Consider the following 12,853-nt stretch of genomic DNA (forward strand, 5'->3'; position numbering starts at 1 on the left):
AAAACGACACCCTGCCTTATCTGCAGACGTCCCATTGTATGGGGCTGTGGGCGGCTGTATTTGGAGCCGCCCATGCATCGTCGCCGGACAATTTGGAAGGAAATTTGAGGAACGCTGGATAAACCAGGAGGCATCAAAAAGATTAAGATGCAAATAAACTAAATCCCCCCCAAAAAAAACGCAAAAAACAAAAACATTACGCGCTGTTTAAATTAGATTAGAAACACCCTGCCAAAAGGTAAAACAGCAGATTAAAATGTAAACTTAGTTTTATTCACTTTGTGACGCTTAAAGGTTAAAATAACGGCAGCAGGTGGCAATACAATCCCTTCTCCGGGCGGAAAAGCAGCCTGAAGTCATGATACCCCGTCTCCCAGTACCCAGCCCCAGCCATCTTGGCCTTCTGCTCCCGACTCAGGCGAACAGATTACACCGTCCCCTGCTCAGGTGGACAGTTTACACTGATCAGGAAACGCGGCAGCCACCTTGTTGGCCTCCTGATAAATGCAGCTGAGCACGCCGATCTCCGCCCAGCCTTGACGAAGTCCTCGCTCGTCTTGGTGGACTCGCACAAGAATAAAACCTTCATCAGCTTCTCGGCCATCTCGCTGTTGGCACCAGAGAGCTCGTTGGTGACGGCGCTCTGCAGTTCGTCATACTTGAGCTTGTTGCCGCTCTGAAAGTCCTCTAGAAGGCTGATAACCTTCGCAACACCATCGGCGTACCTCTGGTGGGGGTCTTCCTCGGCCGGATCGCCCGTGTCACACTGTTGCAGGGTGCGACTGGTGGCGCTCTCCAGGACGGCCCGCAGGGAGGCCGGGCTGAGCGGACACTGACCGCAGAGGAAGGCGGCTCGGCGTCTGGCGCCGGCCGCGTCCAGCTCGCCACGCTCCTCCTGTTGCCGGTCACAGTCGACGAACCACGACCAGCGCAGGCAGTGCAGAGTCAGACTGTAGACGGCAGCCCGCGGCAGCGACAGGCCCGCCGCGCGCTGCGCCGCACACTCGTCCATGATCTGGTAGGCTTTGATGATCCAGCCGGCGTCACTGGTGTACTTGGATTTGCGGCCCTTCATCTGGGCGAGCAGGAACGCGATGGCCTCTTCCAGTTTATCGCCCGTCGGCGGGGTGGGTGTATCGCCCAGCATCCCCTGGCTGCGGAACAAAGGGGCGTTCCAATGTGAAACATTACGTTTTTTTACATGTTTCCATCACTCTAGCTTTGTCTATAGTGAAGCACAGGCTTCTCTGGTCACCCTCCATGTACAGTAAAGGGAGCACATTGGTCCTCGTAAAAGGCGGCAACGATCTTTAACAGAACTCCTTTTTTTTTACAAGTAGCCTGCGTAAAAGGCGGCAACAGCAACCAAACTTCCAGTGCCGCCTGTCGGTACGTGGTGCGCAGAAGCTGAGTTAGATGGAGGACTAAAACGCTTCCCCCTCCCCGCCCTATATGTGTCATGATTGGACCATCGCCCTGCGCTGGTTGGCAACTGCAACACTGCAGTATGCACGCACCAGTAAACAAATGGCACCAGTCCAAACGCCGTATTAGTGTTCTGCTGGCCTTTTAGCGTAGCAGACGTAAAACAGCGAGAGGCGAGGAACGCCCTCACATGTCTTTGGAAGATCACCGTCGCTGACCAGATTCATGCAGTTGGGAGCGGCGGGTTTAGAGGCCGAGTTGTTGAAGTCATCCGGCAGACACCCCCTCGACTTCAGGAGCGAGAACGTCGGCTGGATCTGGTCGGTGACAAACATCGAGGCAGCGGCACCTGTCCGCAGAGCGAAGTTGTCCAGTCAGGGCTTGGGTTTCGGTTTCTGCGTTTTCGCGGCTTATGTGTTTTTTGTTTTTTTTCGTTTTTTTTTTTGTTCCGAGTGGCATCCATGTGCACAGTTCTGTTATGCATGCATAATTCCATACCTATAACCAGTATAACGCCTTTTGCGGCGACTAACGGAGCGAGCGAGAGGGTGGGCCTTGCACGTGCGAAATTGCGAGGGGGTACCTCCAACTGACTTGTGCACGGCACCTTACTAATCGGTCTCTAGCGATGTGCCAAATTTGAGCACAATCGGCCCAGCCGTTCTCGAGATCTAGAAGCGGCACCCTGCACGTGCGCACGCAATACATTATCCAATAACTTTTTCCAGCATATAAATTTGAGCATATTTAGTGGTACATCTGCCTAGACGTCAGTTCTGTGCCGGGGGATCTCACCTGAAACCAGAAGCAGTGCAGCGACGATGGCGCCCACAGAGACAGACGGGAGACCCATGGCGCGTGGTGTTTACTGCCTGACGAGGTCCGCAGCACTGGGACCATGGCTGCGCCGATGGCCTTGTCATTGACTACATACCTATGTATAGCTGCAAAAGGGAGGGGGGAGGATCGCTAACGCTGCAGGGCGGAGCACATCCCCCACCCTCACCCCTTCCCCTACCCACGCAGCACACAGCCGCTATCCTGGTTCAGAAGTGGCCAATACCCTAATTTTCGACAAATTTTAAAGCGTGATTTTCACACATTTTCTGGTCGTAAATTGATCACGCTGTATAAAATATCACCCAGAAAAAATATTACTCATTCTGGCACAGATTGGTGGGCTCCCAAAGTACACCGTTTTGTTTTGCTCCGTGAGACCGAACTTGTGCTGCGATTTTCATGTAAATGTTGACGAGTCTCCGGTCATATTCTTTGCTTGAAAATGCGTAAGTAAGATATCAGCTGAAAGGGGAAAATGTGCGGAATCCATTGGTAACAAAAGTGCATCTAAGAAACTTCCCACTCAGTTATTGTAAGCTAATTGTTGCACACTTGCACAAAGCAGAAGGGCTTGAGGATTTCAATATTTACATAGGCCTACCAAAAAACGCACAGCGTGCTTCACATCGAGACAACGTCCATAACATATATCGTACAATTTTGATTCATTTGCTGAAAAAATTAGGTCGGCATCACACTGCCGGCAAAAGTTATTGCAGTTCTTGTGACGCTAGGTCGCCGCCCGGCCGACCCCGGTCAGGTCGGCCGGGCGGCGGCCGTGCAGGTTACGTCCGTGCGGTTCGGCAGCTGACCAATCAGCTGCGAGAGAGGAGCGCGGTCCGTCTAATCGCCCCCGGCAGTTGCTTGTGCTGAGGGGTGCTCGACGCTCGTGTCTTGCATTTGTTGGTTGTCGATTGTCGATTGACTTGTGAGTATACTTTCTGGTGACCAATAAATGTACGTCGTCTTAACTGAATGTAGTCTGATCAAATTCAATAAAGCAAAAAGACATCCAGCCAACAGAACATCGTAAGAATGTCCGATATGGTTGATAACATTCAGAGTTTTGGGGAGCAGCCATCGACCAGAATGAACCTTATTGGCTTTTGTATTATGTAACATTTGCATTGCTTTTGGAAAGTTTCAGTCAGATATCTTCAGAAATGGCAATGTTATCGGCTTTTGCATTTTACCGTAGTTGGTTAATCACAATTTTCGATATTGCAAAGGCAATTTCAGTACGTTCTTGACATCGAAAACCAAAACGAATAGCATCATCGTGTTCCAGAGCTCAAATTGCATCCGATGCACATCTTTTTTGTTGAGAATGTTCAACTTCAAAATTTGACCTTTTTGACATCGCCGTGACCTGACCATCATTTGTCGAATGGAAATAGTTTCGAATCGGACGACCCAGATGACATCATTTTTAGATGCTTTTGCCGAAATGGACCATTAAAGATGTGTCGCATGACCTTAAAAATGTATACATTTCCTTCCATGACCTTTTCCATGACCTTTTGTGACCCATGACCTTTCCATGACCTTTTGTGACAAAGTTAGGTTTCGCTTGTCAGCTATTCCTATCAGAAGCCGTTTGAACTTTAACCCGCGCGGGGCTGGGGGGGGGGGGGGTAAATTTTACCCCCCCTCGCGAATTTTTGCAATATCTCAAAAACGGCGGCGCGCAGCGCCGCCAAACTTTCAGTACCTTTTCTTACATCATTTGACACGTTCCCTGAAAATTTGAGCGAAATCCGTCGGAAAATTTTTGAGAAATTGACGTTTTAGTGACGTCATGTTCGCCATTTTCGCCTCAAAAACGGCAAAAGTTCAAACGCCGCTAACATCTTCATTTTTAAAGGAATCAAGACGTAACAAAAAAGGTTATACGTAATTTTACTTGGTCTATCAAATGGCTATCTCGGTTTTTTGAAAATTTTGGATTTTGGCCCAAATTTTTTCAAAAAACTGACTTTTTTGGAAAAATAATTATAAAATCCAAAATTTTGAGTGTATCGAAAAAACCGGAATATATGTCAGAGAAGTGGTCTATGTGCACCTACATACCAATTTTTAGAAGAATCGGTTCACAAATGTGGGAGTTATTCAAGATTTTATGACGTCACGACACACAAAAAATTTGAAAAGTCATTTTTTTGGAAGTTCTAGACCTCGTACGGAAACAAAAATAGCTCGGGAAACAGTTTGTGTGCTCATCGTTTCCTGTGTTTTGTTATGAGATGCGTTCGTCCTCAGTTGTTTGGCTTCTAAATAAATTAAAAAAAAAAAATAGCACCATTCGATTCGCCGTGAAAAACTGCATCAGATAGACACCTTTTTAGGCCTTAACAACCAACTTCAAAATTTGACCTCACTTGACCTGACCTTGACCTGACCTCGACCTGAAATTCATCCAGAGGTGGTCCATATCACTAATTGAGTGTGCCTATTGAATTCTATGAGTAAAATGACCCATAAAACATGTGTCGCACATGCCCTTTTCCATATTTTGTTTTTTGGTGACCTGACCTGACCTGACCTGACCTTGACCTTGACCACTGAATGATATTGTATGCAACGAATATTGTCTTGGTAGCCTAAGAACACGTTTTGGGCAATCAGTCTTAGTCGATGACTCCATTCTTCGGCAACTACGGTGCAAGGCCGATACTGTAGAAACTTGCAATTTGTACCCTTGACCTGACCTTGACCTTGACCTCAAACCTTAAATTAAGTACATGTTTTTAGTAGTTCGTGATGAGATCTTTCGATTGGCGTTTGATTTTTCCAAATCGGACCATTAGTTCGGGAGATAACAGGGGGGGTAAAATTTACCCCCCCCCCCCCAGCCCCGCGCGTTCGGCTGGAGACCCCAGCCCCGCGCGGGTTAAGCATTGAACGAGTAGTTTCGAAGACAGCAGAGAAGCTATGCAGAATCCCCTCCCGAGTCACCCACGTTATGGGATATACCCGTCATCCGCGAATTACAAGCAAAAATATTTTTTACGGCAATGATGTATCAGCATGGATGCTCATACGTTCCCATATGTGACCTTACGGTTGACTTCACATACAATAAAAATTCCTTGGCAAAATGTCAACTGGTTAACGAGTTATCGCATTTTGGCCACTTCCGAACTCAAATAGCGGCTGTGTGCGCAGCAGCGGCGGCGGCGACCGTTTGCAAGTTGTCAGGCACAAAAAAGACAGGAATGTCAAAATATGTGTAAGGAAAGCTACAGGTAGGTAACAGCCATTGCATCGCCCTCTATTTAACCCTCGCCGGACCTATTGGTTTTCTGCATACGCGCCGGCCGAGGGGGGGGGGGGTACGACCCCCCTTCCCCATATCGCCCCTGGTGGAGCTAGCGCGTCGCGGAAAAAACGAGCGTATGTGCCGTTACGAGACGCAGAGATTGGTACCCGATTTTAAAGTCCTAGGTCAGCCGGTGACCTCTGAGGTCAGGTCAAGTGCTTCAAGGTACTGTTCAGTTTTTGGTGAATAACTTCGCACAAACGGCCGCAGAGCCGTGATTTTGGCAGCATCGTGTTCGCCTCCCTCAGGCGCGTCGAATGATATGCTTTTGTTTGGGTCAGGTCAACTTAGGGTGTTGACCTCAGGTCACGGTCAGGTCAGCGCCCCCAGGTCACGAAGTTGGTCGAAAGAGTTCATGTCGATCATTCGATTCGGCAGGTCTTCCGGAGTCCATTGGTGGCTTTCCCGACTCGCTGGCTAAAGTTGATCGGGAGTTATTGATGAAAAACTAATATGACCTTCATGACGTCATAAATGACGTCACGCAGGGTGAACATTGCAAAAGTGACGCATCTAACCTTGCAAGGAGTGCATCAAATCACGATTCTGTGTGCTTGAGATAGTTGGAGATCGTTCCCGAGGCCAGAATAGCAGTTTTCATTTTTCCCCATTGACTTTCGTGAGGTCACGAAAATGACCTGACCTCATATGACCTTTAGGAAAAATTCGAGATATACAAGTTGTGAGACTCGTAATAAATACTAGATCCTGCAAGTTTCATTTCCCTGTGAAAGCTCCTCTGGCAGTGAGGGCGTTGCGAAGCTGCGACATCTGAAGACCGTGCAGAGGTTCACTTATGACATCATAGGTCAGTGACCTGACCTGACCCGAAAACGCGGTTGGTGTCAAAAGATCTGGCTTGAATCCAAGGTCAGGTATGTCAAGTTTCAGCTCTCTATCGCCAGCGTGTTCGGAACTATCGCGAAAAACCCCTATCCCTCTTATGGGGGGTGGCACCGCTCCCCTCGCCCGGCGAGGGTTAAGAAGAGATCATTAATTGCTATCTATTCAATGATCAATACTTTTCAAACATAGGCAATCAAGATCATGATAAACCCGCGCCCCGTTGAGCAATTGGTGGATCCTATCACCCGTGGGGGGGGGGGCGTTTCGCCCCCCTCCCCTCCCCTAAGATCTTGGAAAGTTGCCGTCCGATTTTAATTAAAAATTCAAACGGTGTTCGATAGCCCCAACGGTGAACTGCCTTATGGCCAAATTTCGTTGACCTAGGCGCAATTGATGACGTCAAAGGTTAGGTCAAATGTCGCATTTTTTTACCGATTACGGGTCACTAAAGGAATGCGTTATAACATCGAATAAAAGGTATGTTATCGAAAATTACCGATGCAGCGTTGGTTGCCTAATCCAACCATACTAGGATCGTGTGATGCATGTTTTATGTATAATTTTAAAGGCGCGTAACCACGAGTCTGAAGTTACTGGGGACCACATTGAGGGCCGCGAAGACCAAATATTATACTTCAGGATCAGCCTTCGCCCGAGCGGGGGAGGGGGCGTTTTTGACCACACCCGCCATTTTTTTTTTTTGCGCGCGTAAGCAAAACAGCGGCGCGCATCGCAGCAAAGCTTGGTATAGCTTATGATACCTCAATTTCGCATCGTGTGCTAAAATCTGACTCCAGGTCACCTAAGGTCAGGTCACCAGGTCAATTAAAGTAACCATGCATCTAAAAAAATGTGACTGTCATTCCTACAGTTTACATCCCAGAAGTTTGAAACTCGAGCTTTTGCATGAGGAAATCAGTATGAACAATTCGTATATCTCAAAGTTTTACGTCGGTGAGCTAATGTCAGGTCAATTTTGCGACCTCTCCATTAGGTATAAGTCATTGGAAGAAAATTGAAATGCTCTTCTTTTGGCGGAAAACTCATTCAAATACCGTGACACAGGTAAGCACTAAACATGACACAGTGAACCAGAAAATTCCACCTGTGACCCCTTTATGCCCCTGAGGTCATCTCAGGTCACGAAACATCTCCAACAGTCTTTTTACCATAACTTTAGGTACAAACATGCTAGAGCGCTGAGGAAAAGTAGGCATATCATTCGACGCGCCTGAGCGAGGCGAACACGATGCTGCCAAAATCGCGGCTCTGCGGCCGTCTTTTGCGAAGTTATTCACCAAAAAAGGAACCGTACCTTGGGGCACTTGACCTGACCTCAGAGGTCACCGGTTGACCTAGGACCTTAACCCTCGCCGGCACAGGCCATTTTGCGTCCTTCGACGGCACAAGGACCCCCCATGGTTGGTTGGTACGACCCCCCCCCCCCCCCATCGCGTTTGGCCCCTGATCGAGCTAGAGCTTCGCAGAAAAAAACGAGCGTGTTGCCCGCCACGAGAGGAAGCCGATGATACCCAATTTTAAAGTCGTAGGTCATCGGGTGACCTTTCAGGTCAGGTCAATGACCCAAAAATCGGGAAAATCAGGACCTGTTAGAAAGTCGTAAAGCTGGCTGCTAAGGGGTTTTACGGGGTGCTGATCACGAATATCGTGTTAGTTTTGATCAGAGATGATATCTTTAAGCATTTAGACCAGGTCGGGTCAGGTCAGGTCAGGTCAACCGGTAGGGGTCGTGACGGGTATTCGTAGTACCTGTCATCCGCCTCTGACAGCTTCGTAACATGTTACGAAGGCACCAAAACTACTTCGTAAATGTTCAAATGGTTGCTAAACTCGAATTCACCTCCATAAACTAGCCTAAAAACATGTAAAACTCGAAAAAGTAAACCGAGGTCACCATAGGTCAATGACCTGACCTGATCTTCAGGTGACCTTGACACCTACCCTAATGTATGGGAGCAACATCAAATCACATGTTTGAGCGTTTGAAACCACGAAAAGCTTGCAAACGCGCGACTAATGCGAGCCGACATACGCCGAATCGCGATTCTGGCCAAACATGGTCTCGGAAAAGAGGTCACAGGTCAAAGGTCATTTGGGTCAGGGTCATGAAATTTTTAGGGTAGGTGTAAAATTGATCAATGCGAGGGTACTGAAAGTTTTGTCGCGATCGACCGCTTTTTACGCGAGTTATTCGCGAAAAACCTTAGGGGGGTTGCATCACCCCCCCCCCCCCATGTGCCGGCGAGGTTTAAAATTGGGTATCAATCTCTGCTCCTCGTAACGGCGCATGCACTCGTTTTTTTCCGCGACGCGCTAGCTCCACCAGGGGCGAAACGGCGAGGGGGGGTCGTACCCCCCCCCCCTCTCCCCTTCGGCCGGCACGTATGTAGAAAACCACTAGGTCTGGCGAGGGTTAATCCAACAATCAACCAGATGTTTGCAACTGCGTACTGGCCTAATCAAATATTACCCTTAATGGCGCTATACCCGCCGACAGTATAACATTTTTTTTCATGTCAGTTACGTAGTTGGCCGTGGTAGGTATGAGTCTAGCCTAGGATTAGAAGCAGGTGCAACGTATACGCCGCGCACCAGTCGGCGCCACGTATGGGTGGCGGGTGTGGCGCGCCGCATGAGCCGGGTTGGCCGCCATGTTGCACCAGAAACGGCCGGTGACGCCCCCACAGTGCATGTATCTCGTCCCCACTGCACCGGTGCACACTGCACGGCCATGCGCTGCGTAGATAGCAACAACGGCTCTGGCCAGCGGGTTCGTCAGGGATGGACCGTTAGGCCGGTACTGGTGCAGTGCTTTTTTAGGCTGATGATACTGGGTGATAAAAAAGTTGTATTCGACACAACCGTAGACAGAGCATTCTCGAATTTTGTTCCTTTCACCTGCACATCGAAATCAGTCGACGATAGATCAATGACAACAATGCCCACTGGGTCACCAATCAAAGTCAAAGTCGATGTGTTCCCGACTAAACCTAACTACCATGTTTCCGGATCATAGCAGCTGACAGAGTGACAGGGGCAGTCATTTGCGATCCTTGTTACGAGATGGTTGACAGCGATGTGTTAGCAGCACGATACAATCACTGCCTAGTGCCTATCATATCCGTCCACCTTTTTATCAGCCCGATGAAGTAGAGTCCAACGAGGACAAATTTGATCCAAAATTGACATTGCCTGACATTTGCACACACCATATGCTCAAACACTAAGCAGTGGAAGAGACTGAAAAATTGTTGTGCTTTTAGCAATTACATTACACTTTTTTCTCCAGCTATAGGCGATAGCCACCGGGTCAGGTAAGCCCATATTGGCCTATTGCGAGCGTATGTCTTAGAGCATGCATTAATTTTGACTGTAATATTTAGGTGCAGCTTATATCTCAAGTACGATGTAGGTACTCCCAAAATACCCTACACTGAAAAAAATAATGACACCTAAAAGGGGTGTTTTTTGAAGCGTACCAAAAACGCGCAGTTTTCTGGAGTCCGATTACACCCGGAATCAGACACTTTCTAGGGTATTATGACACTGGTTGAGGGTGTATTTTTATACCGTACGGCGTCAAATGATTCCCGGAATCATACGCCTTATGGAATAAAAATACACCCCAAATCAGAGTCATAATACTCTAGGAAGTGTCTGATTCCGGGTGTAATCTGACTCCTGGAAACTGCGCGTTTTTGGTACGCTTCAAAAAACACCCCTTTTAGGAGTCACTTCAGGGAGTAATCGGATTTTGAGGGTGTATTTTGATCCCACACGGTGTATGATTCCGGGAATCATTTGACGACATGTGGTATAAAATACTCTCCCAATCAGAGTCAGATTACCTCGGGGGGTGTCTGATTCCGGGTGTAATCGGACTCCTGGAAACTGCGCGTTTTTGGTACGCTTCAAAAAACACCCCTCGTAGGTGTCACCTCAACGGTGTCAAATGACTCTTGGGATGGTTTTTCTATACCGGCTCAGAGCCTGTTCCTGTTGGCTGTTAGCGTCATACCTCAGCTAATATCAATATTACCGGTACTATTGGTCTCCTATATAAGAAATACCGGTAATATTCGAGTGCGGGGATTGGGTTGTGTGCAGGGGTGAGGGATGCACTCGAACCGAGCTGCGGCGAGGGTATAAAGGGTATATTCATCGCATCAGAAAAACATGTCGCCTGGGCCCTTATCTTGAGACCAATATTATGGTACAACTAACCAACATACCCAACACCCATGGGTATGTTCTGCTTCTGAAGCTTATAGGAACGATTAGCCAGACTGCAACGAGACTTTAAATGTAGCTTACATGTGTCTTCACCCTTGCAGCTACAATTTTATCTATTGACGATGACGTCTCCTTTTCAATCAGTCTTTATACCAGATATTGTCAAATGATTCTCGGAATCATACACCTTATGGGATCAAAATACACTCTCCAACAGAGTCATAATTGCAGTTGTTAACCACGTGACGCAAATTAACAATACATGCATGTCATTCTTTATTTTATATGCAACAATAAATTCCAAAACATTTGGGCACGAAATGTATGGCGAAATCTAATGAAAACTTATCGTAAGGCTCATGGGTCCGTGACTCCATTCACCGTAAGGAATTACTCACATTTCAACAATGTTCCATCAACCGGTGATTATTGCTACTTACTTAGGTAAAGTTATTCTGCAGCTTAATGACATAAAAACTTACCTCCGTCTCCATGGTGCGTTGCTATCTTGTCCTACTTCAAAATTTCGCCGAGTGCAGGGCGCCTCGTTGTTTAAATACGCATGCTGAGCAAACTACAAATAATATCTGAAGTTTATCGTTAAAGCACTATTACTTGAAATAAATCTACACTTTAAACAACGTTTGGCGACATTAAAAGCGCGTTAATTCAAATAAGTTCCTCTCCCCGCTCACACCACACGCACCCACGTGGGCACACTTCCGGCAACTGAAGTCAACGGCTTTCCTAACGGTTTTCCTGCAAGGTCGAGCTATTTCATCTTCGTGGCGGACCGGCATGGCTAGAACACAAATGACGTCACACGACAATGCAGCTTGCTGATTGGCCGGGCATTGACTCAGACCACTGGACCTGAGCTGTGGTTCGCACCAGGGTTACAGAGTCAGAGTCAGAGTCGGGTGGAGTTGACAGTTGTGGCCGGAGTCAGAGTCGGAGTCGACGGCGACTTTGGAAGCCGGAGCTGGAGTTGGAGTCTGGGTCACCGAAAATCAATTGATACCGCAGCGTATCCGGACAAATCTTTGCATGGCATTTCTTCGTCGCGCAATTCTTCGTCCGCAAAACTTCGTCCGCTCATTTCTTCGTCTCCGCCTTTCTTCGTCTTGCATTTCTTCGTCTCGCATTTCTTCGTCTCGCATTTCTTCGTCTCGCATTTCTTCGTCCGAGCATTTCTTCGTCTCCGCATTTCTTCGTCCGCGCATTTCTTTGTCTCGCATTTCTTCGTCTCGCATTTCTTCGTCTCGCATTTCTTCGTCTCACATTTCTTCGTCTCGCATTTCTTTGTCTCGCATTTCTTCGCCTCGCATATCTTCGTCTTGCATGTCTTCGTCTTGCATGTCTTCGTCTCGCATTTCTTCGTCTCGCAGTTCTTCGTCTCCGTATTTTTTTCGTCTCGCATTTCTTCGTCCGCACATTTCTTCGTCTCCGCATTTCTTCGTCTCGCATTTTTTTCGCAAATCTTCGTCCGTAAATTGACAGTGCAGCCTGCTGATTGGGCTATTGCCTATTTCATCTTCGTAGCGGACCAGCCATGGCTTGCTCACACATGACGTCACTCGGGGCATTGATTCAAATCACTGAACCTACACCAGGGTTACGGAGTCAGAGTCGGAGTCCGTTGGAGTCGACAGTTCTGGCCGTAGTCGGAGTCGGTTGGAAACGACAGTTCTGGCCGTAGTCGGAGTCGGAGTCGATATTGGAAGCCGGAGTTGGATTCGGAGTCTGATTCACCGAAAATCTCTTGACTCTGCAGTGTTGGTTCCTATAGGAACCAACACTGCAGAGTCAAGAGATGGTGGCATACCACCAGTGACGTCAAAACAATTTCTGTAATAATTTAGTGTTTTTTGATACTATCATGTGGAGTTTTTGAACCCTAGGTATAGGTGTCATTTCATTCAGTTGAGCGTTTTCGTAATCCGTGACTCGCTTATTAGGTGTAATTTGACCCTCAGTGGTGCCATAATATTCCGGTGTCATTTGAACCCAATGGGGCTCAAATGACACCGGAATATTATGACACTACCGAGGGTCAAATTACACCCAATAAGTCATTTGAACAGAATATTATGACACCACTGAGGATCAAATTACACCTAATAAGGGAGTCACGGATTGCGAAAACGCTCAACTGTGTGAAATGACACC

General features: G+C 47.6%; 1 protein-coding gene across 1 annotated transcript; it reads right to left on the minus strand.

Moving 5' to 3' along the window:
• Positions 1–194: 194 nt before the first annotated feature.
• On the minus strand, positions 195–11,430 carry LOC122365754. The gene is made up of 4 exons (XM_043337242.1): positions 11,167–11,430; positions 2,221–2,369; positions 1,567–1,774; positions 195–1,154 (listed from the first exon to the last, which is right to left on the minus strand). Exons 2-4 carry the CDS (start codon positions 2,276–2,278, stop codon positions 428–430), a joined length of 993 nt encoding a protein of 330 aa, XP_043193177.1. The 5' UTR covers positions 2,279–2,369; positions 11,167–11,430; the 3' UTR covers positions 195–427.
• Between the last annotated feature and the right edge of the window lie 1,423 nt (positions 11,431–12,853).

Source organism: Amphibalanus amphitrite, unplaced genomic scaffold (genome assembly GCF_019059575.1).
Source record: "Amphibalanus amphitrite isolate SeventyFive unplaced genomic scaffold, NRLGWU_Aamphi_draft 000028F_arrow, whole genome shotgun sequence".
NCBI lineage: Eukaryota > Metazoa > Arthropoda > Thecostraca > Balanomorpha > Balanidae > Amphibalanus > Amphibalanus amphitrite.

Bases quoted from the DNA above. Each gene is read 5' to 3' on its own strand.
- LOC122365754 (XM_043337242.1), bottom strand. From the start codon at position 2,278: ATGGGTCTCCCGTCTGTCTCTGTGGGCGCCATCGTCGCTGCACTGCTT. The intron at 1,775-2,220 runs GTGAGATCCCCC...CTCTGCGGACAG, and splicing joins TGCACTGCTTCTGGTTTCAG to GTGCCGCTGCCTCGATGTTT. The intron at 1,155-1,566 runs GCCAGCAGAACA...TTTGTTCCGCAG, and splicing joins TACGTCTGCTACGCTAAAAG to CCAGGGGATGCTGGGCGATA.